The sequence below is a fragment of the Rhinopithecus bieti genome, unplaced genomic scaffold (assembly GCF_001698545.2).
Source record: "Rhinopithecus bieti isolate Rb0 unplaced genomic scaffold, ASM169854v2 scaffold_74548, whole genome shotgun sequence".
Classification (NCBI taxonomy): Eukaryota; Metazoa; Chordata; class Mammalia; order Primates; family Cercopithecidae; genus Rhinopithecus; species Rhinopithecus bieti.
The window spans coordinates 815,193-842,429 of NW_016828873.1; the positions used below are offsets into that span (position 1 = coordinate 815,193).

Consider the following 27,237-nt stretch of genomic DNA (forward strand, 5'->3'; position numbering starts at 1 on the left):
TAGTCTTAATTTCAGACATTCTGATAATCAGTGTCAACAAGGCTAGAGTAGAATCATAATGAGTTGGTCTTACATTGTTTAACTCCAATCAGTATAGACTTGTCTGCCTTCATCAAACATATTTAGGCAACTTTATAAGCCAGGCTCTGTGATGGGCAGAGGAACTACAGGAAAGAATAAGGTACTTTCTCTACCCTACAGGGCACATATTCCAGTTGGGAAATTGGAAGTGAGAGGGAATAGAAGTGAATGTATAATTAATTGATCTTCCTGGAAGTGTCATGCCCTATGCTAGAAGCATTTTACTAACTTTTTATTTAGTTCAGAGACCAACTTAGAAAACTTTTTACTATCCTTATTCTATATTTGGTGAAACTAAGGCTAAAGTAAATAAAGCAACTTGTCTATAGTTATGTGACTAGTGATAGAAAGAGAGGCTGATATAGAGGAAAGAGTATGAACTTTGGAGTCAGATAATCCAGGATAATAATTACGTTTCTGCTTCTTAATAAAGGGTGTACTACACTCAATGATATGGTTTGGCTGTGTCTCCACCCAAATCTCATCTTGATTTGTAGTTCCCATAATCCCCACGTGTCATGGGAAGGAGCCAGTGGAAGGTAATTGAATAATACAGGGCCAGTTACCTGCATGCTGCTGTTCTCATGAAAGTGAATGAGTTCTCAGGAGATCTGACGATTTTATAAGGAGCTCTTCCCCCTTTTGTTTGGCACTTCTTGCTGATGCCATGTGAAGAAGGATGTTTGTTTCCCCTTCTGCCACAACTGTAAGTTTCCCAAGGCCTCCCCAGGCATGCAGAACTGTGAGACAATTAAACCTCTCTCCTTTATAAATTACCCAGTCTCGGGGATGTCTTTATTAGCAGTGTGAGAACAGACTAATATATTCAGTAAATCTTTTCCCCTCTATAAGAGGTTCATATTGATGTTACTTTAGAGTTTTCCATGCCAATTACTTAAGAAAATATATATACACCACCTGACACCTCAATAGATGGCAGTCGGATAAATTACAACAATTATATATGTTATATATATGTAAATATGTGTACATGTGCTTATATTTATACACATGCATATATTAAAACTATATATATTAATAAATATACATTTACATAAGAATTCAGAAACAAAAATTATATCTACTTCCATGACTTTCTGCTAAAATCCTATAAAAGAGATAACTTCAAGTTTTATAACTTGAAAAAAAATTTACTTCATGAAATCACCTGTTTCTTCCTCTCAATCGGGTCTTCAAAAACAATTTAAATAAACTCCCCCTGTTGCCTCTTCACTGTTTCTTGTGCCCTTGGGCTCCTCAACACTGTGTAAACATCTCTAGGACTTCCTACCTTATCTTATTTATTTGTATCCCCCTCTCTCTCCCAAGAGAGGATAAGCTTTCAAAGCACAGAGGCAATGTCTTACTAAAATGTGCTTAGGTATAATTTTTCTTGTATTAACCCTGATTAAGATTTGCTAATGAGAACACTTGGACACAGCAAGGGGAACATCACACACCGGGGCCTGTTGTGGGGTTGGGGGAGTGGGGAGGGTTAGCATTAGGAGATATACCTAATGTAAATGACAAGTTAATGGGTGCAGCACACCAACATGGCACATGTATACATATGTAACAAACCTGCACGTTGTGCACATGTACCCTAGAACTTAAAGTATAATAAAAAAAATTAAAATAAAAAAAAAGGTTTGCTAAGGTTCTTGGATCTGTAAGTTGACATCTTCCACCAAATTTGGGAAATATTTGACCATTATTAATTCAAAATATTTTTCCTCTCTGTTCTTTTTTTCCTCTCCCTCTGGTACTGTAATTATATGGGAACCTACTTGGAATTATCCCACAGATCACTTCAGCTCTCTGCAGTATTTTGAAATATTTTTTCTTTCCATTCTTCAGATTATGTAATTTGTGTTAATTGTCTTCAGATATGTGAATCCTTCCTTCTCTGATTCCAATGTACTCTTCAGCCCATCAAGAATATTCTTCATTTCAGGTATTTTACTTTCAATTCTGAAATTCTCATTGGGTCCTTCTTATAGTTTTCATTTCTCTGCAAAGTTTTCTCATTGTTTACTCATATTTATTCTTTTATTTAAGTCCTTGAAAAATATTAAGTTCTTGCATGCTAATTTCAATAGTTATGTCATTTCAGTATTTATTTATATTGACTACTTTTTTCTTGATTATAGGTTATACTTTTCTGCTTCTCAGATCTAACTTTTATAGTATATTGGACATTCAGATGATAATTAAAGGTGTTCCTAATTATGTTAGCTTCCTTTAAATGATTTGGAATTTTGTTCTGGCAGGCAGCTAAAATATGTTTTTTCCCTGTAGATCTTGATTTTATTCTTTGAATGCTTTTATTTTGTTTTTGAATGTATGGCATCTTTCTCTCTGCATAGTGTGGTCTTTACTCCTAAAGAAAGGCCTTTCTGGTTTCTCAATGCTTGAGATGTTTAGTGTCATGTCTCTCCATACTGGCTGAGCTGGAACTCCAACTCTCTAATTTTTGACATTTTTGTTTATCTCTCAATCTCTCAGCAGATGATATCTGCAAGACCCCTCAAAGACCCATGATGATTAATGAGTCTGTCGAGCCCATCCTCTGAGTGGCTGTTTCTTCTCTGGTGCTCTGGCCTATCTATACACTCTAGTTGCTTCTGCTGCCTATGACTCTGACCTCATCCCCTTCAACTCAGAAACATTGCTGCTCATCTCACTGTACTCTGCCCACAGCACAAAAGCAATTCCAAATCCAAATCCCAGGAGATTGCTGTTGTATTCATGTGTGTTTCACGTCTAGCAAAAATCATAGTTCTGCACTAACAGTGCTCAGTTCCCAAAAATAGAAACCTCATTTATTTCCTACCTTTTTTTTAGTCGTTTACATCAGGAGGGCGAGTCTTGTACTAGCTACCCTGTCATTCCATCGCAATGGCCAAACTAGTTTGGTTTCACAGAAAGGCATTAAATATTTCCTGTGTGTCTTTGTGTTAAGCACTATTTTACACATATGAACTATTTATTATCTCATCATAACAAATTTTGGAAAAGCTTGGGGTTGACTATAAATGCTATGTCAACACAATTCAGCCAAAGACACAGTTTCAGACAATTTCTTTCACTCAGCTCCAAAGCTGTGCCTGCATAAAACTAAAATAAACAGATGGAAAGCAAAACATGCTGAGGGGTACAAAAATCCACACGTGTGGAGAAAAGTATCAGAAACGACATCTAATTTTTGCATTCATATAGACTCTCTAAGAGTGAAATTATACTTCATGAATATAAATATCCAAACAAAGTCAACGAACTGAAGCAAAGAAGTGTTTGTATCAACTTCCACATATTTGTTTAGACTTTCCTAAATAATGTGCTTAATTAAAAATAACCTTCAGGTGCAATGAGTTAAGTTGTTCAGTTTATTAAAGTAACTTGCTTGAATTTGAGTGACTAGATGCATTTTATTTTGTTTTGGGTGAATTCAGTATCCTGAAAATGACCAACACTTAATTGAATAATTTAAATTATTTCTTTTCAGATAAAATGTGTAAAATGTAACAATTGTTTCTTACACTAACATTCTAAAAGGATAGTCTTAGAGGTGAATTGAGGTCAATAGCCATGTATAAAGCTTATTCTGACTTCATATTGCTGAAGATTAGCCTTTTATTTACAACAATGTTTTTTCTACTCAATGCATCATTGCTACAGGTTTTGGTTTAAGAAGTAACCCTAGATATATCTAAGATCTTCACTGGGGTGCAAGGGTTTTAAACATCATTGCCATCATCATTCTTGCATCATATCTTCATCACATGAGCTTTGGTTCAAAACTCTGATTTTAAACTATTTCAAAGTCAAGATTTTTATATGTGTCTGTTGGAATATAAGAACCAAAGCACCATAAACTCCAACTATAAAATTTGCTTGTTATTAATACACAAAGAAAGTGAATATTAAGAGATGAAGTCTGAGACAAGAAAACAAAATGTAATTATTTTGGTTTAATTTATACATGCCATTTTTACACAAAATAGTGTGAAAATTTAATGTCACATTCAAACTTTAAAATTCATTGAAGCAAACTGTCTCCATTTACAGATGCCATGAGATTATATGGAGAATACCCCAATGACTTCACCAAAATACCATGAAAATTAATAAACAAGCTCAGTAAAGTTTCAAGATGTAAAATCAACATACAAAAATCAGTGACGTTTCTATACACCAATAGTGAATTGTCTGAAAAGAAAGCAAGAAAGCAATTTCACTTACAATAGCTACAAAAAGAAAAAAAAAAAAAAAAAAAAAAAAAAAACAAACCCAGAATGCCTAGTAATAAATTTAACAAAGGAGGTGAAAGATCTCTACAATGAAAACTAAAAAACATTGAGGAAACTGAAGAAGACACATATATCTCATGTTCATGGATCAGAAGAAATAATATTGTTAAAATGTCCATACAACCCAATGTACACCTCTGCAGCTACAGATTCAGGGCCATCTCTATCAAAATACCAATGACAGGTGGGGCGCGGTGGCTCACGCCTGTAATCCCAGCACTTTGGGAGGCCGAGGTGGGTGAATCACCTGAGGTCAGGAGTTCGAGACCAGCCTGACCAACATGGGGAAACCCCATCTCTACTAAAAATACAAAAATTAGCTTAGTATGGTGGCGGGCACCTGTAATCCCAGCTACTGGGGAGGCAAAGGCAGGACAGTCACTTGAACCTGGGAGGCGGAGGTTGCAGTGAGCCGAGATCACGCCCTTGCACTCCAGCCTGGGTGACACAGTGAGACTCCTCCTCAAAAAAAACAAACAAAACAAAACAAAAAACAAAAAACAAACAAAAAAAGAACCAACGACAATCTTCCCAAAATAAGAAAAAAAAAAATCCTAAAATTTGTATGCAACCACAAAAGGCCTCAAATTACCAAAGCAATCTTGAGCAAAAATAACAAGGTAGGAAACATCACATGACCTGACTTCAAAATATACCAAAAGGCTAGAGTAACCAAAACAGCATGGTAAATGGCATAAAAATAGACACGTAAACTAATGAACCGAATAGAGAGCCCAGAAATAAATCCCTGCATCTACGACCCACTGATTTTTGACAACGGTGCCAAGTATAGACAATGGGGAAAGGACAGCCTTTTCAATAAATGGAACTGGGTAAACTGCATATCCACATACCGAACAATGAAACTAGACTCCTATCTCTCACCATCTACAAAAATCAACTCAAAATTGATTAAAGACTTAAACATAAGACCTGAAATGAAACTACTAAAAGAAAACATAGGGGAGAAGCTCTGTGACATTGGTCTAGGTAAGGATTTTTTTTTTTTTAAATAAAACCTCAAAAGTCCAAGCAACAAAAGCAAATATAGACAAATAGGATTCCATCGAACTAAAAAGTTTCTGCACAGCAAAAGGAATAATCAATAGAGCAAAGAGGCAACCTATAGAATGAGAGAGAATATTTGAAAACTGTACATCTAATAAGGGGTTAATATCCAAAATATATAAGAAGCTCAACACCAACAACAAAAGTTAAACCCATCAAAAAATGAGCAAAAGACTTGAGTAGACATTTCTCAAAAAAAGACATACAAGTGGCCAACAGATATATGAAGAAAAGATGTTCAACATCAGAAATCATCAGGGAAAGGCAAATCAAGATGACAGAAATTTTCACCTCATTCCAATTAGAATGACCACTGTCAAAAAATCAAAAGATAAAAAGTGTTGGTGAGGATATGGAAAAAAGAGAAACTTTGCGCTCTGCTGGTGGGAATATAAATGAGTACAGTCATTTTGGAAAATATTACTAGTTTGGAGTTTCCTCAAAAAATAAAAATAGAACTACCATATGATTCAGCAATCCCACTACTGTGTATACATCCAGAGGAAATGAAGTAGGTACTTTGGAGAGATATCTGCACTCCTATGTTTACTATAGTACCATTCACAATAACCAAAACGGAATCAACCTAAATGCTCATCAATGGATAAATGGATTTAAAAATTACCTTGCTATCACAAAGGAATATTATTCAGTCATAAAACAATAAAATGCTGTCTTTTCCAGCAACATGGATGAACCTGGACAACATTATGTTAAGTAAAATAAGTCAGGCACGGGAAGACAGATAGCTCGTGATTTCACTCACATGTGGAATCTAAAAAGTAGTTCTCATAGAAGTAGAGAGTGGAATAGTACTTGCCAGAAGATGGGGAGGTTAGGGAACAAGGGGGGATAGGAGAGACTGGCCAGTGGGTGCAAAGTTACAGTTAAACAGGAGGATAAGTTCTGGTGTTCTGTTGAAAAGGAGGATGACTGGAGTTAACAACAATGTATTATATGTTTCAAAGAGAAGTTTTTGAATGTTCTCATTATAAGCAAATGATAATCAAAAGTTGACTTTTTAAATATGAGACTGTATTAGGACCTGATATCTTCTAATAAATGATTATAGGGAAATTACCTTAATTTACACTAAAATAGACAATATTAAACAAAGGTATATCATTGGGAAATTCTCTAAAATGCTCAATGATGACTTTAAAAATAGGATAATTTTGGGAGGCTGAGGTGGGCAGATCACGAGGTCAGGAGTTCAAGAGCAGCCTGGCCAACATAGTGAAACCTGTCTCTACTAAAAATACAAAAAAAAATTAGCCGAGCGTGGTGGCAGGTGCCTGTAGTCCCAGCTACTTGGGAGGCTGACGCAGGAGAATCACCTGAACCTGGGAGGCGGAGGTTTCAGTGAGCCGAGATCACGCCACTGCACCCCAGCCTGGGTGAGAGAGATTCCATCTCAAAAAAAAAGGGGGGGGGGGAGAATATTTTAAAAATATTCTCCTATTTGAAAATATACTTTATTAATACATATGAGTTCAAACAATGGAAATAGAGAGATTTGGTCACCAATTTAAAAACTAGTTTGTCTATATAATTACAATTTCTTTTCTCTCTGAATGTAAACAAAATGTTTAGGATCAGTTTATTGCTTGTAATGTGTCATCATTTCTCTCTTTCTTTTTTTCTCACCCATTTAATTTGTTTACTCTTTTTTCCCCTGTGTTTCCAGCAACATAGGAGGATTTAGAAACAAAACTATCTTGGGCAGGGGAGATGATGGCAAATGGATGAAAACTGGCTTCTTGTCTTTTGGTGGTTACTATAGCAATAATCATGATGGGAGATTTTTAGCCGCAAGTGGTTTCTATAACAACATGATAGGGTGCTTTAGAAATAGACCTGAGCTAAACAGTTTCTTTAAGGGCCTCTTAACCCCTTTTATCCCACAGGATTAGCATCCTCTTGGAGGATGAATATTAGTTGGCTTATTTGATGAAAGGCTTAAAATCTTGCTTTTATTTTGTAAAGATTTAATGGTTAATTATTCTATAAAGACCTGGCCTTAGCCGATCAGCTCTTAGGCTCCTTTACTTCAGGAAATACTTGATAGCATCCTTACTTTATTTCTACACAGGAAACTGAAATAGTCTTAAAGATATGTACTTTATAGTATTCACCAAAAATTGGAAAACCGTAAATAGTCCTCATGAGAAAGTGTGTTCACTCTGACACAGATCACTCAAGGGTTCTTGCTTTACTAATACTTCATATTCACTATTATTTCACCTGTTGGGCTCCCTGACAGGTGGAGCTTTTCCTACTCTAACTAATGGAATCTGAATACTCATCCTTTATTAGGCTATTCAGTGTGCCCCAGAATAGACATGGTCCCTATTTGACTTATAATTCACTAGGTGTTACATGGAGAAGTTTAGTAATTTTTTTGAATTTATTAAATTTTAGTATCATAAAAACTGACATAGTAAAAAGCAAAGGCCTCCCTTTCATACACAAGCATCCTTCAAGAGCCCTTATAAGTGAAAGATCAAGGGGAATTTATGACAGGGATGTGGTACAGGAGTAGATGGTAGAAGGCAGGATATAATTTTTCAAGAGAAAGAAAGATGGAAGGCTTAAATTTAGTTAAGTAGTTAAACAGAGGAAGATGGAGATCAAGCTTGCTTGGTTGAGTTTAATAGTGAGTTATTAATTATCTATTCTATTCTGTATACTATAGAGATATACAATGTTGAATAGTATATGGGATTTATTTTTAAAACTAAATTATCATATCAAGTAAAACATTATTATTAAACTATTAATTAAATTAATTGATTTGAAATGGCCATATATGTGCAAGAATGATTTCATTTAAGGTATGATGTCTCATGTATTTTCTACAATAGGAACTATCTTTATACTTTTGTTCTTTTCTATTCAGTTAAACTGTCAATTCAAAATATCAGATATTCTCTTTCAACTCTCAGAAGGATGTCAGGAACCATGCATCTCCTTCCCTCTGATTTCAAACAGTACAAGCTCTTCCTATTTCCCTGGTGTTTTGTGCTCTGCAATGAAGCCTCAGAATTCATTACATAATCACTTGCCATAGCCTTCTGGGGTAGAGTTTGCCAAATAGATCCCTGGGAGATCAAGACCCATTCTCCATGTGTGCCATGGGGCTGTGCACATGAGCTGAGGCATGTCTGTATTCACCAAGGCACTGCTCAGAACGGCGTGTGCCAGAACACACTGGGCAAGGAGCCATTCACAAACTCTTGAAAAATCTTATCCAGACCAAAGGCACAATGACATCGTAGTTGTTGCGCTCATTGCCATGGGGCTTTTAGCTGAATAGAAAGAAAATAAAAAATATATTCATGATGACTTCCAAGTTATCCAGTAACCACAGTAACCTGGGTTTTCCCCAAATTTGATCCACAACTTCAAGTCACCTGACAGAAACAAATCGTTCTCTCTTTGTTCAAGCATAGTGAGCCATAGAGTGAGTGAAACAAATTTCCCTGGGATAAAACCAATGAATCAGAAAAGCATGCAATCATCATATATTTATTTTACTATTAGAAGGTGGTATTCAAAATGTTATCAAAACCAAATACATACCTCATACATACAGGCATACTGCAAAGCATATGTTATAGTTCCTGAACTTAAGGAGTTTGTTTGCTAATTGTAAGGACAAGTCTTCATATATGGCATGAAGAACACTTTAGGATGCATATAGATAAGTATTAAATTGTGTCTTAACAATGATAAATTCTGTGGCTGCTCAGGCCAGGAGCTCAAGCAGCATGTAAAAATATGAAGAGGATTAATGGGAAAAGCATGCCTTGCATTGGACTTCTAACAATTTCAATATATATCACAGTTAAACTCTCAGAAAGTATTTCGAGATATTTTTATTCATGGCTACTATGAGAAGAATGTCATAAAGAAGATAATTTAAATTCTGGAGGAATAATGTCTTACTCATAACCACACATTATTTTTTCTAGACTTTAGTTCTCTACAAAAATGTGAGAAAACTGTTGAGCGCTGCACTATCCAATACAGTAGCCATTAATCACATAAGGCTTCTGAGCACTTGAAAAGTGACTAGAGTTAAGTGTGCTATAAGTGTAAAATACATAGAGTATTTCAAAGGCTTAATGTTAAAAAGTGTAAATATTTCATTAATAATTTTTACACCGGCCAGGTATGGTGGCTCACGCCTGTAATCCTAGCACATTGCAGGGCTGAGGCAGACAGATCACTTGAAGCCAGGAGTTCGAGACAAGCCCCATCTCTACTAAAAATAGAAAAAATTAGCTGGGCGGGGTGGCACGTCTCTGGAATTCCAGCTACTTGGGAGGCTGAGGCATGAGAATACCTTGAACCCAGGAGGCAGAGGTTGCAGTGAGCCAAGATCACGCCACTGCACTCCAGCCTGGGTGACAGAGTGAGACTCTGTCTCAAATAATAATAATAATAATTTTTATACAAATTACATATTGACATATAATGCTTTATACATATTTGGTTAAATATTTAAAATTAATTTATCTGTTTGTTTTTAGTTGTTAACGTGGCTGCGGAAGACTTAACATTCCATATGTAGCTCACATTATACTTCCATTAGACAGCACTGGTATAGATGCTTGCTATGTAAGTATAGTATGTGGACCAACAGCATCAGTATTACTTAGGAGCTTATCAGAAATGCCAAGTCTGAGGCCCCACTCCCCCTGAATCTGCAAGGTTAACAAGATCCTCAGCAGTTCATATGAACATTAATGTTTAGAAAATGCCAATCTAGATAATGTTTTAGATGTTTCTTTTTATGACTCTTTCTTTTCATTTGGATTTTATTCACATAAATGTTTTAAACTCTGGGCATCCTGACCTAGCACATATTAGATGCACAACCTTGGGGAAGTTATTTGACATTCCTGAAACTCAATTCTATATTTATAAAATGGATGTAATACCTCCAATCCCATAATTTTTCTATAGGGATTAAATGAAACACAAGAGTTATGAAAGGAACCAATAAATTGGAGATATTTTTATAATATCAAAATAACATTGAAAACTTAGATTATTCAAATTATTTTCATTCTTATATTGAGTGCCAATACTATTTTGATGTACAATGGAATGAACTAGGGTTCAAAGGGCTGTTTTCATTTATTTTACAAATGTCACTTATTTTTTTAACATTGTATATAATAAAACTTAGCACACTGATAAGTCTCTAGTAGAGATATGAAAACTTTTGGATCTGCTTTTAGAACAAAAATGTTGTGTAGCTAAATTTTCCTGCACTATCATTGTACAATTCACATTGAAATTATATCTGTTGATCGTTGATCGGTTCTTCAAAACATGGCTTTATGGAGCGGGAAAAAACTTTTCCTCTTTGTTCAGAACATTTTAGCTTTACTGTGAGAATTTCAATTTGCTACAGGCAAAGAAACTAGTAAAATATAAGTCTATTCCATAGTAAAAGGGGTCATTCAAAAGCCCGTCGTTATTAAAATATACATAGATTATAATAAGGTCAGTGATTTCAGGCCTGATTAGCTTTAAATAAATGTAATGTCAAAGGAATATAATTAGATTCTCATTAAAATTTTTCATGATTGACAGTAAAAATGACCTTCACAACTTACATCATTTAGTCATGTTCTAAGGATGACAAAGGGCAGGGCATCTTCTATGAGGTAAATGTGTATGATTGCAGCCTGAGGAACGTGCATTTGGTCCCTTACCCTACCTAACCCTAACGCCTAAGACTTGATCCAAGCCAGACCCTGTGCTTAGGTGTGTAGGCTGTGTAAAGGAGGACCCAGAAGCTCTGATTCTCATGGGGATGCTTTGAGAGAAAAGGAAACCTTTGAACCGGCAGGACCGGATTTCATCTGTGATGATGCTAATGATCAGAAATCATATATAAAAGCAAATAGCAATGTGCCTATCAGATACAGGGGATTTAAAATATGTTAATGGAAAACTTTCTCACTGAGGCCACTGGCCTTCTAAAGAGGAGCTAATAGTAGAATGGGGATATTGAGATACAGGTGATGCCAATGAATTTTGGCCAAAACCAATCTTCTCACCTGGAGTAAGAAAGTTGTGTTTCAAGGAGTTTGCATGAGTATTAATTGTGGTTGATGATGATGGAAACCTGCCCAGATTATTAGGTATGATTCTCAGAGAACGTGTGCTGGTGATAAACTTGCATTTCTTAGAACTCCCCAGGCCGGGCGCGGTGGCTCAAGCCTGTAATCCCAGCACTTTGGGAGGCCATAGACGGGCGGATCACGAGGTCAGGAGATCGAGACCATCCGGCGTAACACGGTGAAACCCCCCGTCGTCTACTAAAAAATATAAAAAAGTTAGACGGGCGATGGTGGCGGGCGGCTGTAGTCCCAGCTACTCGCGGAGGCCTGAGCAGCGAGGAATGGCGTGAACCCGGGAGGCGGAGCTTGCAGTAGCTGAGATCTGGCACTGCGCCTCCAGCCTGGCGACAGGAGCGAGACTCCGTCTCAAAAAAAAAAAAAAAAAAAAAAAAGAACTCCCCCAAACTCTTTTTCCAATATGATATAGTTTCATTTTCTTGAATTTATTCATTCATTAAATATGCATTTACTAAGCACCAACTATGTACATGGTTCTCTGCTAGTCAATAGACAAGTAACAAGATATATGTACTTTGGACCCTGCATTGAAAGAAAAAGCAAATAATGTTTTTAAAAAAACTACTTTATGCTTGATTCTTACAAGGAACTTTATGTATGTTATCTCTTTTATTCCTAATAGTAATAAAAACAACAATGGTGATTGATAATGCTGACTCTGTGCCAAGCCCTGTTAGGCATTTTATGTTCATTAATTTAACCCCTTATAACAACTCTATGAGATAGGTGCCATTTTTACAAAAATGGAAACTGAGGCACGGGGATATTATCTTGATAAAACTCACAGACTTCGTACGTGACAGAGCCAGGATTTAAACCCAGGCACCAAACTTCATGTGCTTATCCACTATATATATGGCTCCACATCATTTTCTTTAGTAATCAGGACACTGAGGCTCAGTGACAATGTTTTTTCTTAAAGTCACAGGGATGGTAAATACTAGAATCAAAATTTAAATCTCTGTCTACCATAAAAATGTCCTCTTCTGACTATATTAAATTGGCCTCAATTTAGTATTTAAGACCACATATACCATAGGAATACAAAGGAAAAATGGTCTTAAAGGAGCCCATCTACTTCTTATTTTAACTGCTCCATGTGGATTCTATCACACTGTACATCAAAGTAAGTGATTTAACTGATGATTTGTTCTGCTTGATTTTATCAAAAGAGGTCAAAGTAAGAATTTCACAGCAAGGCTTAGATGAGAATTCAGGTTTCCTTGCTCACTCATTCATTATTCAACACATTTCTATTGACTGTCTTACCATGTGCAAGCCATTTTGGCTATGTGCTGATTAAAGATATGCCCCTCCTGCACCGCCTCCCTCCACACGCCAATCCTGGAACTAAATTTCATTCTCTGCAGAAAGCCAGGCTAAAGAGAATTCAGCAAACCACTTTATTCTTATAAATTATCATTCTTAGACCTGGAAATTTTGACAGTTCTATCTCCAGTAGCATTGTTTATACCTCCTATTTCATTCTGATTACATTTCATTAGCAAAGCATAGCAAATATTTATTAAATCGTCAGTCTTCTAGGTGAAACAATATAAGACACCATTCATTCGGTTTTTTGGAAATATCAAATTTCATGTTCACAGTTCCTCTATTCTGCTCTGATTATTTAGGTAAACATAGGCTAAATATAGATAACTATAGAATTAAAATGTAAAAACTGTGCCTTCACATGTTTAGAAAATTACTCGATTTTTTTCAAGTAATGCCAACCATGTATATTGAAAAAAACATTACTCCATACCACAGGTGACATATTCTCTTCCTATCCCTAGCAGCAACTTCCACAAGTCCCTGTCTGTCTCAACAGTTTGAGGAAAAAAACACCAGAAATATACATGTTCCAAAACAATGAACAAATTCCCGAATAACTTTATATATATTAGCGAGGATACGTTGAGGAGTGTTTATCTAGCTAAATAAGAGGCATATTAAAAATTGCTATTTTAACCCAGATATGAGCAATAATAGGAGTTCTATCTATGCCTCCTTCCTTTCCTTCTGCTGACAAAGGATACATTTAATTCTTGATATTAATATCGTTAAAATGAGATCTAGAGATAGATATAATTAGAGAGCTAGGAAGAGAAATAAGTTAGTAAATCTTAAGAAAAGACTGAGCCATAAGAACAAAGCTGGAGGCATCACGCTACCTGACTTCAAACTATACTACAAGGCTACAGTAACCAAAACAGCATGGTACTGGTACCAAAACAGAGATATAGACCAATGGAACAGAACAGAGTCCTCAGAAATAATACCACACATCTACAGCCATCTGATCTTTGACAAACCTGAGAGAAACAAGAAATGGGGAAAGGATTCCCTATTTAATAAATGGTGCTGGGAAAATTGGCTAGCCATAAGTAGAAAGCTGAAACTGGATCCTTTCCTTACTCCTTATACGAAGATTAATTCAAGATGGATTAGAGACTTAAATGTTAGACCTAATACCATAAAAACCCTAGAAGAAAATCTAGGTAGTACCATTCAGGACATAGGCATGGGCAAGGACTTCATGTCTAAAACACCAAAAGCAACGGCAGCAAAAGCCAAAATTGACAAATGGGATCTAATTAAACTAAAGAGCTTCTGCACAGCAAAAGAAACTACCATCAGAGTGAACAGGCAACCTACAGAATGGGAGAAAATTTTTGCAATCTACTCATCTGACAAAGGGCTAATATCCAGAATCTACAAAGAACTCAAACAAATATACAAGAAAAAAACAAACAACCCCATCAAAAAGTGGGCAAAGGATATGAACAGACATTTCTCAAAAGAAGACATTCATACAGCCAACAGACACATGAAAAAATGCTCATCATCACTCGCCATCAGAGAAATGCAAATCAAAACCACAATGAGATACCATCTCACACCAGTTAGAATGGCAATCATTAAAAAGTCAGGAAACAACAGGTGCTGGAGAGGATGTGGAGAAATAGGAACACTTTTACACTGTTGGTGGGATTGTAAACTAGTTCAACCATTATGGAAAACAGTATGGCAATTCCTCAAGGATCTAGAACTAGATGTACCATATGACCCAGCCATCCCACTACTGGGTATATACCCAAAGGATTATAAATTATTCTACTACAAAGACACATGCACACGTATGTTTATTGCGGCACTATTCACAATAGCAAAGACTTGGAATCAACCCAAATGTCCATCTGTGACAGACTGGATTAAGAAAATGTGGCACATATACACCATGGAATACTATGCAGCCATAAAAAAGGATGAGTTTGCGTCCTTTGTAGGGACATGGATGCAGCTGGAAACCATCATTCTTAGCAAACTATCACAAGAACAGAAAACCAAACACCGCATGTTCTCACTCATAGGTGGGAACTGAACAATGAGATCACTTGGACTCGGGAAGGGGAACATCACACACTGGGGCCTATCATGGGGAGGGGGGAGGGGGGAGGGATTGCATTGGGGAGTTATACATGATATAAATGATGAATTGATGGGTGCTGACGAGTTGATGGGTGCAGCACACCAACATGGCACAAGTATACATATGTAACAAACCTGCACGTTATGCACATGTACCCTAGAACTTAAAGTATAATTAAAAAAAAAATAAATAAAGATAATATTGGTCTTAGGAAAAAAAAAAAGAAAAGCCAAAAAAAAAAAAAAAGACTGAGCATACTGATGATGAGGATATTAAAATAGAATTTTGAAAAAGATCAAGGATCAATAATCATACATTTAAATATATATATGTGTGCATATACATATGCATAGTTTTACATAAAGAAACCATTGAAAGATGGCTTTGACAGTTAATACTCAAGAAATGTATACTGAGCACTTGTTATAAATAAATAGATATGGAGCACAATGCAAAGATACAGCAGATCCTCTGAACAACTAAGTCGTAATCACAACTCTAATTTCATAGCTAGCATTTTGCTGAGCCAAGCATTTAAATGGTACTCGAAATTTATAGAGGCCGGGGACTGTGGCTCAAGCCTGTAATCCTAGCACTTTGGGAGGCCTGGGTGGCTGAGGCGGGCAGATTGCCTGAGCTCAGGAGTTCGAGACCACCCTGGGGGCAACATGGTGAAACCCCCATCTCTACTAAAATCCCGAAAATTAACCAGGCATGGTGGTGGGCTCCTGTCATTGCAGCTACTTGGGAGGCTGAGGCAGGAGAATCACTTGAGCCTGGGAGATGGAGGTTGCAGTGAGCTGAGATCATGCCACTGTACTCCAGCCTGGGTGACAGAGCAAGACTCTGTCTCAAAATAATAATAATAATAAATAATTTAAAAATGTATAATCAGATGTTAAAGATTTTCTTGCAAAAAACAAGGGAGTTGGGGAAAAGAACCTTTTTAACTCAATTTCATGATTATCTTTGTCTGATCCTGACCATTCCCAGGTAATTTACAGGAAGGACATAGTTGCCATCTTGAATTAGTTCATTGTTAGGCTTTCTATGTAAGGGTACTCGTGTTTTTTTGTTTGTTTTGTTTAATTTTCTTTCTTAAAATAAAATTCCTTCAGTGAAAATAGTGACTTGTACCTTTTAATTATTTTATTGCTATGTTTTGCACTTGTTCAGTAAATTTTCTATCAAGAACTCAAAACTATTTCTCAACATCTTATAAAAGTAAGAGCTAGCATTTATCAAACACTTACGATGTGTCTGCAAAGCATTTAAATTTAGTGACTTAATTCTTACAAAAAAAAAAAAAGAAAAAAGAAAACGAGGCTAGGAGAGGCAGAGCAGGCCGGGTACCCATCTGTTGCCCCTTTCCACTGCATTATCCTGACTCACTGGTAAATCTCCTCTGATTGCTAAATAGAAAAGTCAATGAAAAGATTGATAATAAAATCCACTGAATACAACTTTCAGATCCTTGATTGATGATTTTAAATTAGAGAATTACCTGTTCCATAGAAAAGTGCAGTAGAACTATCAAGGACAAAGGAACAAATATTACTTAAAATAGAGAAATTAACATGCTCTTCCCTGAAAGTCTTGCACCTTGCACTGTTTCATTGTTCTAAATAAACATACTGGGCCTCATAAGGAAACTAAATTACCAATGTGGCTGTTTTCCAAGTCAATTTAATTATTAGAAAATACATACACACAGATGCACACACACACACACACAAGAAATATATTTACTATTATTTGAGTCTTCATCTTCTTTAAAACTGGCCAAACTTCTTTTTACTTCTCAGCAGACAAATAAACCTTATTTTAGCACTAGAAATACTTAATACAAATATAGAAATAATTGCTTATAGTAACTGTATAAAATATTTTCTTTTCTCTTGTGCAGAGGTTTTCAAATTGCTGGTCTCAAACCCCAGCTCCTTGGAGGTGTCTCTAGGGGAGGCAGGAGACTGGTCTGACTGGGCTGCAAGGGACCTTCCCCTGCTTCTTCTGAGCAGATCTACTTTCCAATTGTGTGCATTTGACATTTTCCTCATGACATTTTCCTTGAAGGAGTTCTGTTGCTCTTAAAAAGAAAAAAGAAAGGAAAAGAGGGAAAACAAAAAGTCTGAAACTCACTGTGGTAGAATTTCTTGTAATAGCCAGTAGATGGCAAACTTTACTGCAAGGAAACAATTTTGCAGCCTATATAATTTGGTCTGAAAATAGCAATTAAACTCTACATCCAGTAAAATTTACTATCCTGTATATAAGTCTTCTGTTAAAGCAGGAAACAAAATTCTCTATGGTAATTTCTCTGGGAACTAAATTTCAATTATAATTAAAATAATCCTATAACTTTCTTCTGTGTCCATTTAAGTCTTGCTCTGAAGGTATTATCACTATGAAAATTATTGCATTGCTCACTGGAAGTACATACAATGTGCTAGGTATAATAATGAATATGACATAGTTTTTTCATTAGGATGCAGCCAACTATGTATTTTATTAATGAGTTTGGTTGAGGCAACACAAAGGTCACAAAGAAAGATTTTTAACTTTGTCCTCAATTATTTATAAATTTAATCTTGTTATTTTTTATTTCCTTGCAGATTCCTTTTGCAATAAAAACAACACCAGGTGCCTCTCAAATTCTTGCCAAAACAATTCTACATGCAAAGGTTTTTCAAAAGACAATGACTGTTCTTGTTCAGGCACAGCCAATAATGTGGACAAAGACTGTGACAACATGAAAGACCCTTGCTTCTCCAATCCCTGTCAAGGAAGTGCCACTTGTGTGAACACCCCAGGAGAAAAGAGCTTTCTGTGCAAATGTCCTCCTGGGTACAGTGGGACAACATGTGAAACTACCATTGGTTCCTGTGGCAAGAACTCCTGCCAACATGGAGGTATTTGCCATCAGGACCCTATTTATCCTGTCTGCATCTGCCCTGCTGGATATACTGGAAGATTCTGTGAGATAGATCACGATGAGTGTGCTTCCAGCCCTTGCCAAAATGGGGCCGTGTGCCAGGATGGAATTGATGGCTACTCCTGCTTCTGTGTCCCAGGATATCAAGGCAGACACTGCGACCTGGAAGTGGATGAATGTGCTTCAGATCCCTGCAAGAACGAGGCTACGTGCCTCAATGAAATAGGAAGATATACTTGTATCTGTCCCCGCGATTATTCTGGTAAGTGTGATCATATCTGAATCGCAGATGGTGTAATTAGCTCTCTCTAAGTGGCAGAAGCAGAGGTGACATTTTATTTTTCATACAATTGTTTATGAAAACGGCCAAGTTCTTGACAGGAATCAATCACTAGATAGAAACTTCCCAAACTATTGAAAACTCACTGAATGCACTGAATTCTAAGTGGTTGCCTGCTGTCACTGTTGCTGTTTTAAATGGAGCTCTACATGATTTAAAACTGAGATTCTGTCTAGAATGAGTGGGCTCCAGGAGAAGCTCAAGGGCAGTTCAGGTTTCCTGAACTGCCAGTTCCTTTCATTCAGTGCATGTTCCTTTCATTCTAGTTCAAGCCTGCTTTCTAATCCCCAAAGCCTGGCACTGCAACCTTCTGGGAATGCAGTCTGGAAGTTGAAGGGTTTCTAGTGCTGACTTGAGTATGATCAACAGATCAGTGATAGCAAAGCTGATGGAGCATGGTATATCAGATAAACCATAATCTTTATTAAGGAAAAAAGCCTCTTCTTGTTTTATGTCTTAGAGCAAACAATTCTACCTCATATTTATCTATTCTTTACAATGTTTCTGTTGATAGAATTTTATTTTAATAATAGAGTGACAAGTTGACAACTCATCATTACCACGTTACATGCTACTCAGCCTCTTCACACTCAGTATTTATCCTCCCTATCCTTTTGAATCACTGTTACTGGTTTAGGTCAGTTCTTCACGGTGGCCACATTTCTTGCTTTGCTTTACTCTTTCACTTTTCCATTTACTTGTAAGGGGGTAACTTGCCTAGTCTATGCTTTCTCACATGCATTCATTCTAACTTCTGCTCACCACTTTCTTACAGTTCCTGACTCAGATCTCTAAGACACCACTCACATTTTAATACCGTGTTTTCCCTTAGCACTTGCCATTTTTGTACCTTCCTGAAAGCCTTCCTGAGGCTTTCAGCTTTTTAACTTGCCTTCTTCTCCCAATACTTTCACACTTAGTTCTTTATTTTGTCAATCTTTTCCCAAGTGTTAAGCAATATAGCTATTTGGAAAATATTTCTCTTCAAAATTTGCACCAGAACCCTCCAGCATCATTTTGCTTTTAAACATTCTAAAACTATGTATTTTATAAAATAGACTTATTCCTAGTTGCTCTAAAATGAAATTTTTCCCTCTCCCTCCTCCCTTACATACAACCAATCTTCAGAATCTGCTTTGACACTAAGATATGTTCCAAATTGAGCTCATCCATTCTTTTCCTTGGTTTAGGTTCATCTCAACTCTTGTGTGTACCACTACACAACCTCCCAGACGTTCTACTTATAGCTTCTACCTTCTTGAAGTTGTTCTGAACACTGCCTTTGAAATAACTTCTCTGAAATAGACCTATGCTGCAGTTCTGAAGAGCCTTGAGAACTTCACACTACACAGAGAATCATTTTAGCCTTTACCTGAAAGCCCTTCACAATTTGGGCCCATGACAGTGGCCATGTCTTCACACATTCCACCAAAGCCTTCTACTTCCTCTAATAAATCTTCTTCATTTCTTATACAAGTCATTTCCTTCCCCCTAGAATGCCCTTTCCCACTTCACAATGTCTACTCTGAAGTTCTGCTATACTTTTTAAGACCTAGTTCAAATATCACCTAACACAAGGAGAGTTTCCAGGTTCCTTTCTGGCTAGAATAATAGTTTCACACTGCTGCAGTAATTATATTCATTATGTCTCTACTAGTTGACACCTGTATTAAAGAATCCCCCATAATTCTTTCCTATTTTACAGATATCTATGTTTTTGCCCCCCACCCCGCCATGTTAGTTTCTAAAGGACAGAGTATTGTTTTATATTTATTCTTTAATTCATCAATACTTTATGAGTTTCTATTAGATGTCAGTTAGTGGATTAAGAAGAGGAGCCCTCCGCTGGGTGCGGTGGCTCACGCCTGTAATCCCAGCACTTTGGGAGGCTGAGGCCGGTGATCACGAGGTCAGGAGATCGAGACGGTCCTGGCTAACATGGTGAAATCCCATCTCTACTAAAAATACAAAACATTAGCCGGGTGTGGTGGCGGGCGCCTGTAGTCCCAGCTACTCGGGAGGCTGAGGCAGGAGAATGGTGTGAACCCAGAAGGCAGAGCTTGCAGTGAGCCGAGATCCTGCCACTGCACTCCAGCCTGGGCGACAGAGGGAGACTCCGTCTCAAAAAAGAAAAAAAAAAAAGAAGGTAAGCCCTCTTCCTCCAAAAGCCTGGCTCAGTATTTGTGAGTAATGGTTGCTTAATCAACTGTTACTAAATTGTTCTAAGTTTTAAAATTCTTCCATATGTTTCTGGGCACCCTTCCCCATCCTGAAACTCAGGTAAATGAATATTAAATGAGAATTCATTTTCTGTATTGCTTTATGTATACTCTATGATGCTAGAATGCTTATGTCAAATGGAAAATTATTTTATAAAATTATTTTATCAAGTGACTTAATGTATGCAGACTACTATGGCTTAAAAGTTATAGGAACAATATTTTAAAAGGCTTATAAAACTATAAGTTGTATGAAAAGCTCCTGTTGTTTCTTTGCCATATACTGAGGTGTCTCTTTTCTTGGTGAGAGTTATGGTAGGTGGGAATTTCAATTTTTTAAAATTTTTTGCATTAAAATAAGAAATTTTGTGGGGCTGGCTGTGGAATGCTTTGTTTACAATGGTCACATTTAGAAAAATCAATACAGTTCATTAAGATAGTGTCTTCCATTCTCTGCTTCTATCTCAATATTGTGAATGGTGATTAAAAGGAATAGATATAAATCAAATTAATGTTTCATTCATTTAAACTATAGTATTGTGTAACAGTCTTATATTTATAAAAGCACAGCTTGAAAACTATATTTTACAATGTGTTTTTAAAATATCTTAATTAAATTGGATTTTATTGAATCCTTTCAGTGGTCTAAATTTAGGCATAAAAGATGGAAAGGGTGGCCAGGTGTGGTGGCTTATGCCTGTAATCCCAGCACTTTCGGAGGCTGAGGAGGGTAGATCATGAGGTCAGGAGATGGATACCATCCTGGCCAACGTGGTGAAACCGCATCTCTACTAAAAATACAAAAATTAAACGGACGTAGTGGCGCGAGCCTGTAGTCCCAGCTACGTGGGAGGCTGAGGCAGGAGAATCGCTTGAACTGGGGAGGCAGAGGTTGCAGTGAGCCGAGATTTTGCCATTGCACTCCAGCCTGAATGACAGGGTAAGACCCCAGCTCTAAAACAAAACAAAACAAAACAAACAAAAACAGATAGAAAGTGTATATTCTAAATGTGAAATGTGTGAAATGTAGTAAAATTCCATCATAAAGCACTTAACTTTACAGTGAATTCATTTATACTGTGGGTTGTATCACATCCCTGCAGGGTCCAATGGGAATGAGTCCCCTTTTCTCACTCAAACACTTAGGTTCACAGTGAGGATGCTTTCCTTGTCAATCCCTGATACAATAGTGTTGTTCCCTATTTGACTATATTCTTCCCTTGTTTTCTATGAAATCAGCTACATGTTATTATTTCAGCTTTTCGAGTGACATATATAAAACTTTCTTGCAAACAGAATTTAAACGAGAGACTCATAAGGCAGATAAAAATCGGGTCTATTATTAGCTGGTTAGGCTTGTTCGGGGAAAAAAAAAAAAAAAAAATGCAGTAATAGGCTTGCTCACCAATCTCCTACACAAGTAGAATGGCCTGTGTTCTGGTAGCTTCTGGTAGTAGTTCTGGTAGTTCTGGTAGTAGTCAGTGTTTCTCAGCCCTGACTACCCATTAGCAAATTACCCAGGGAGATCTGAAACAGAGGTGTACGTACTCCACTTTCAGAGGGTCAAATTTAATTGATCAGTCTAATGTATAGCTAGGGCTGGTTGCCAAATATTAAGTTCATGTGAACTTTATTTGGAAACTTTTCTTGCAGTATACCATCATTTAGACACACAGGGAGGTGTGTTTATTTCACTGCTATCCCATGACCACCAGTGTTTGTGGCAGCTCAGGCCAACTAATGAGAACCCCAAAGAAGGTCTGTAGAACCAAGGGAAAAGCCAAAGTTGAGAAGGAAAGAAAAAAGACCACCAGCAATCAGCATGGATGTGCTGGAGTGCTCTGCCTCCACTTAGACCTCCTGATGAATCCTGGAAACTGTATTACAATGACCTAGCTGCTGTGCACTACATCCAAATTTAGAGTGATCATAAAGAACTCCTCTTACAGAAAAAAACCTGTGTTCCTCTGAGCAGCAAAGTAAGAAAAGGTAATAAATTGTAAAAGGCAGAGAGGTAGAAGGGGAAAAAGAGCTGTAGCAAACAGAGAGGGTTCACACTGCGTGAATTCTCCTCTGTGCACTCCATTATGCTTCATGGGCAGTGATTCATGAACTACAGAAATGGGCTCAGAGAGAGCCACTGAAGAGGCTGGTGAGAATCTGCTGTGCATAAGCAAAAACTCTGACTGAAGCTGAAAGTAAGTGGATGCAAACTTTTTTAATGAAAATAATATTAACTCTAAGCATGTGACTACTTTTAGTTCAAGTTTATGCAATGAATCATTTCATAATTGAGGCCTTCTTTAAAACTAGCCAGATTGATTAACGTACATTTTTCTCGTTCAGATGCCTGCAGTATGAGAAAAATAGGGCTGTAAGAGGGCAGAGAAAGGCCAGTTCAATGTATGTTGAAGCAAATCAATGTAGAAAAATATCTTACTTCCTCTACTACAAAATAGATCTTTGGTATAAAAATAATCTTTTGGGAAGTAAGAAAATGCCCTATATTTAATGTACTTTTCAATTATATGATGAATTTTCTTGCAGAAATAAAATGTACAAAATTCATTAGATAGTCAAGGAAGTGTACTTACAGAGTAGTTAGAAGACTAGTTAGTTCATGGAGGCTAGTTAGGAGACCATTGTGATAACCCAGGTACCTGATTTTAGGACCTGGCCTGGGAGAGTGGCCATGGGCATGAAAGGAAAGTGAAGGTATAATGTCTCTAGAAACAAGACTCACTTAACATTTATCAAGGTCAGAGTATTTTCAAACTTATTTTATTTAAGGAAAACTTGAAATCTCTAATACGAAAACAAATGCATTAAAAGTTTAACTGACATTGTCAACTTAATAAGCTTACAATGTAGATCAGTGGGTCTCAAGTGTTGGCATGCATCAGACTCACCTATACAGCTTATCATTAAAATACAGTTTTCAATTCAACAGATCTGAGATGGGGGTCCAAGAATATGCATCTAAAACAAGTTCCCATGTGATGCCGATGCTGCTAGTTTGGGTACTACACTTTGAGAACCACTGACATAGACAGTTATGTGGATTTCCGTGTGACATCCTTGACTGTTATTTCACAAAGTCCATGAGGCAAGGAAACACAAATCAATAAAAGCAGGGTTTTATATAAAGCACTTATTGCTAGTAACAGTTCTATGTACTTGATGATATGATTTGAGTGATTGCCTCCTCCAAAACTCATGTGTTGGAGACGTAATCACCAATGCAATAGTATTGGGAGGTGGGAACTAAGAGGAGGTATTTAGGCCGTGAGGATGGAGCCTTCAGGAATGAATTAATGCCATAATAAAAAGGGCTTTTGGGAGTGGGTTCACCCCCTTCCACTCTTCTGCCATGTGAGGAACAATGTTCCTATCCTCTGGAGGATGCAGCCTTCAAGACACCATCTTGGATGTGGGACTTTACCAGACACCAAACCTACTGGCACCTTGCTCTTGAATTTTTAAACATCCAGAGATGTGAGAAATAAATTTCTGTTCTTCATAAATTACCCAATCCTATATATTCTGTTATAGCAACACCAGATGAACTATAAGACACATGATACAGATTTTTAAAATATTTGTTGAATTCATTAGGTCATTACTTTATTCAATACATATATATTGAGTACCTCAATGAATTGGGCATTGTTCTATGTTCTGAAAATGAAAGAGTAAAGAGAAGTGATGACATAGTCTCTTACATTCTGGAAGGAAGAGATAGATGTCTATAAAGTAAGTAATCGATATAGTGTATGTAGTAGGTTAGAGGGTAATAACTGCATGGAGAAAAGTAAAACAAAATAATAGTATTAGGGATTAACTTTAGGTAGAATGATCAAGAAAGTCTTCACTGAGAAGGTGACATGTGAATAAAGCTCTAAAGAGGAGAGGATGGGAACCAAGGAAATGTCTTGTGGAATAGCATTCCAGGCAGAGGAACAGCAGATGCAAAGGCCCTGAGGTAAAGAGTCCTTGCAATGTTTGAGGAGCAGGAATAAAGTTAGTGTGACTGGAGTGAAGGACGAAGGAGGAGATAGGTCAGAGCGATAATGAGTTCAGACTGTTTGGGACCTTGTAGGCCATTGTAAGGACTTTGGCTTTTACTCTAAGTGAGATGGGAGGTTATTAGAGAGTTCTGAGCAGAGAACTGGAATGATTTGACTTACATTTTAACAAGGTCACTCTGATCATTATGTTGAAGATACACTGAAGGGGGCGATATGGGGGAATTCAAGTGTCTAAGGGAGGTTAATCCCTTAGAAAATCCACTCCTTGGGGAGGGAAGAGTGAAAGAGACGTATCAAGTTTTTTATTTATTTTTGTTTTATTTATTTATTTTTTATTTTTGAGATGGCGTCTCTCTGTGTTGCTCAGGCTGGAGTGCAGTGGCGCAATCTCGGCTCACTGCAACCTCCTCCTCCCTGGTTCAAGCAATTCTCCTGCCTCAGCCTCCTTAGCAGCTGGGACTACAGGAGCGTGCCACCACGCCCGGCTAATTCTTTGTATTTTTAGTAGAGATGGCATTTCACCGTGTTAGCCAAGGTAGCCTGGATCTCCTGAGCCTATGGTCCGCTGCCTCGGCCTCCCAAAGTGGTAGGATTATAGGCTTGAGCCATGGCGCCCGGCCCCTATCAAGTTTTAACAGTAACTTTCTCCCCTCCCTGTTCCACCCTTAAAATTTAAGAAGGAAATTAACAAAGAAGGATCATGGATCATGCAAACAAAATGAAAGCATGTCTTTCTCTCTCTGTCCTCTATTGCCCTCTGATGGCAATGTCTAGATTATTCAGAACAAATCTGTCCTTTAAAATATTCTAGCAAGAATGCAGTCTTTCTTAGTAGCTTCTATCAACCATATTGCCATGCAGTGTCTTTCATGTGCACGACTGAAATGTATTTTGCCTCCCTGGATTACATGATGGTTACTCGTTTAAAGTGTCCTATCAGCACTTCTTTTACTTTTGATAATATTTCACGTTCCTCTTGGGCCTTCTCGAATGGTCCTCATCCATGCTGAGGCATAAGTCTCAGAGGTATGATGTAACTAACTGACATTGCCATTACAGTGGCACATATCAAAGACAAAATTTGATTTTCAGTCATTGTGGAGATTTGAATCTGGGCGTGCTGTTCTATCTTTTCTAAATACATTTTGATCAACTAAATCACTGTGAAGGCATCTATGGCAAATAATATAGATAATTTAATGGCCATGGGAAATAATTTGAGGAAAATAAAATATATGTTATTAAATATAAGGTTATTTCATGAGAAATAATGTTACTATTATATCAAAGAAAATGGTTGTTTTAATATGTTCTTAATTATGAAATTGATAATGTTTTATGGTGTCTTATAAAGAAATTAAACACTCATTCAGGCTTTTGCTCAGAACTACAGTCATTTAAAGTAGTTTTTAATGAAGAAATGAAGTTTCCAGGTTTTGACAAATGTTTGTTGAATGAGTGCACAAAATTACAAATATTCACTCAGCAAATATTTATATTTACAATGCACTGGGCATTATGCTGGACTTTGGAGACATAAAAGTGACTAAGATAAAGTTTATTCCTGACAAAATGCTCACAGATTATTCTAGGATCAGAAATGTAAACAACAATTACCATCTGTATATAAACATCATGCTGAGGAGGCACAAAGAAAGAAGCTGGTAATGTTGGTTGGAGTCAGGAAATGTTCCTAGAAAAAAAATGGCCTATGAATAGAGCAAAAATGCATCCCTTTCAGAATGTAAAACTGAAACTTGTATCCTCAGACTACATTTGCTGTTATTATTTGAATAATAATATGTTGAATATCAAGGGACAAGGACTGCAGAGATATTTTGGAAAGGGGTTGCTATGATCTGAAAAGTTTGGTCTTTCCAAAATTTATATGTTGAAATGCTGTCCAAGGCAATAGTATGAAAAGGTGAGGTTTTGGGAGATAATTAGGTCATAGCGGGGAAGCTCTCATAAATAGGCTATGTGCCCTTATAAAAGAGGCCCAAGAGAGATCCTTCACCCCTTTTACCATGCGAGGACATAGAAAGAAGTTATCGTCTATGAGTCAGAAAGACAGCTTTCTCTCTGACATGCGACTGCTATTTCTCCTAGTGCCTACCTAGTTATCAGCAGGGTGTGTGCAGGTCCGAATGCAAAGAGGATGAGCTGAAAACTATATAGTAATATAAAGAACGGATGTGGTGGAACGACGAATTTGAAAGCAGAAGACAGGGATTCCAAGTTCAGCCTAGATGTTCTCTAGTGGTTTGGTACTGATAAATAACAATTATTATGAGCTTCCATTTCCTTGTTCAAACATTGACATGGTAATACAACCTAACTCTTAGGGTCATGGTGAGAATGAAATGGATTTAGCAAAAGTTTTTCCATAAACTATTTAGGCCCTTATAAATTTAAAGTGTAATATTTTAATATGCCTAGGCAAGAATTCAACTTCTAAAATGACCATATCATAAAATAAAGAACTAAGAAGTTATTACTATTTTAACAATTTTATATATTTAGGAATAATAATTATCCTAATGAAGAGAAACAGAAAGTAATTTGCTATGATTAAAATATTATAATTACAGAAGTATGAAAATATATAATATTTAATATTGATGTATTTAACATAAAATGAAAATATTATAATTTTTCTATAATCATT

General features: G+C 36.8%; 1 protein-coding gene across 1 annotated transcript in view; it reads left to right on the forward strand.

Annotated features, from left to right (window-relative positions):
• Positions 1–1,954: 1,954 nt before the first annotated feature.
• Positions 1,955–27,237, forward strand: part of CRB1 (crumbs cell polarity complex component 1) — a 164,628-nt gene continuing 139,345 nt past the window's right edge. The window contains 2 exon segments of the mRNA XM_017864633.1: positions 1,955–2,035; positions 17,663–18,244. Coding sequence (XP_017720122.1) covers positions 17,800–18,244 — 445 coding nt within the window. The 5' untranslated portion in view covers positions 1,955–2,035; positions 17,663–17,799.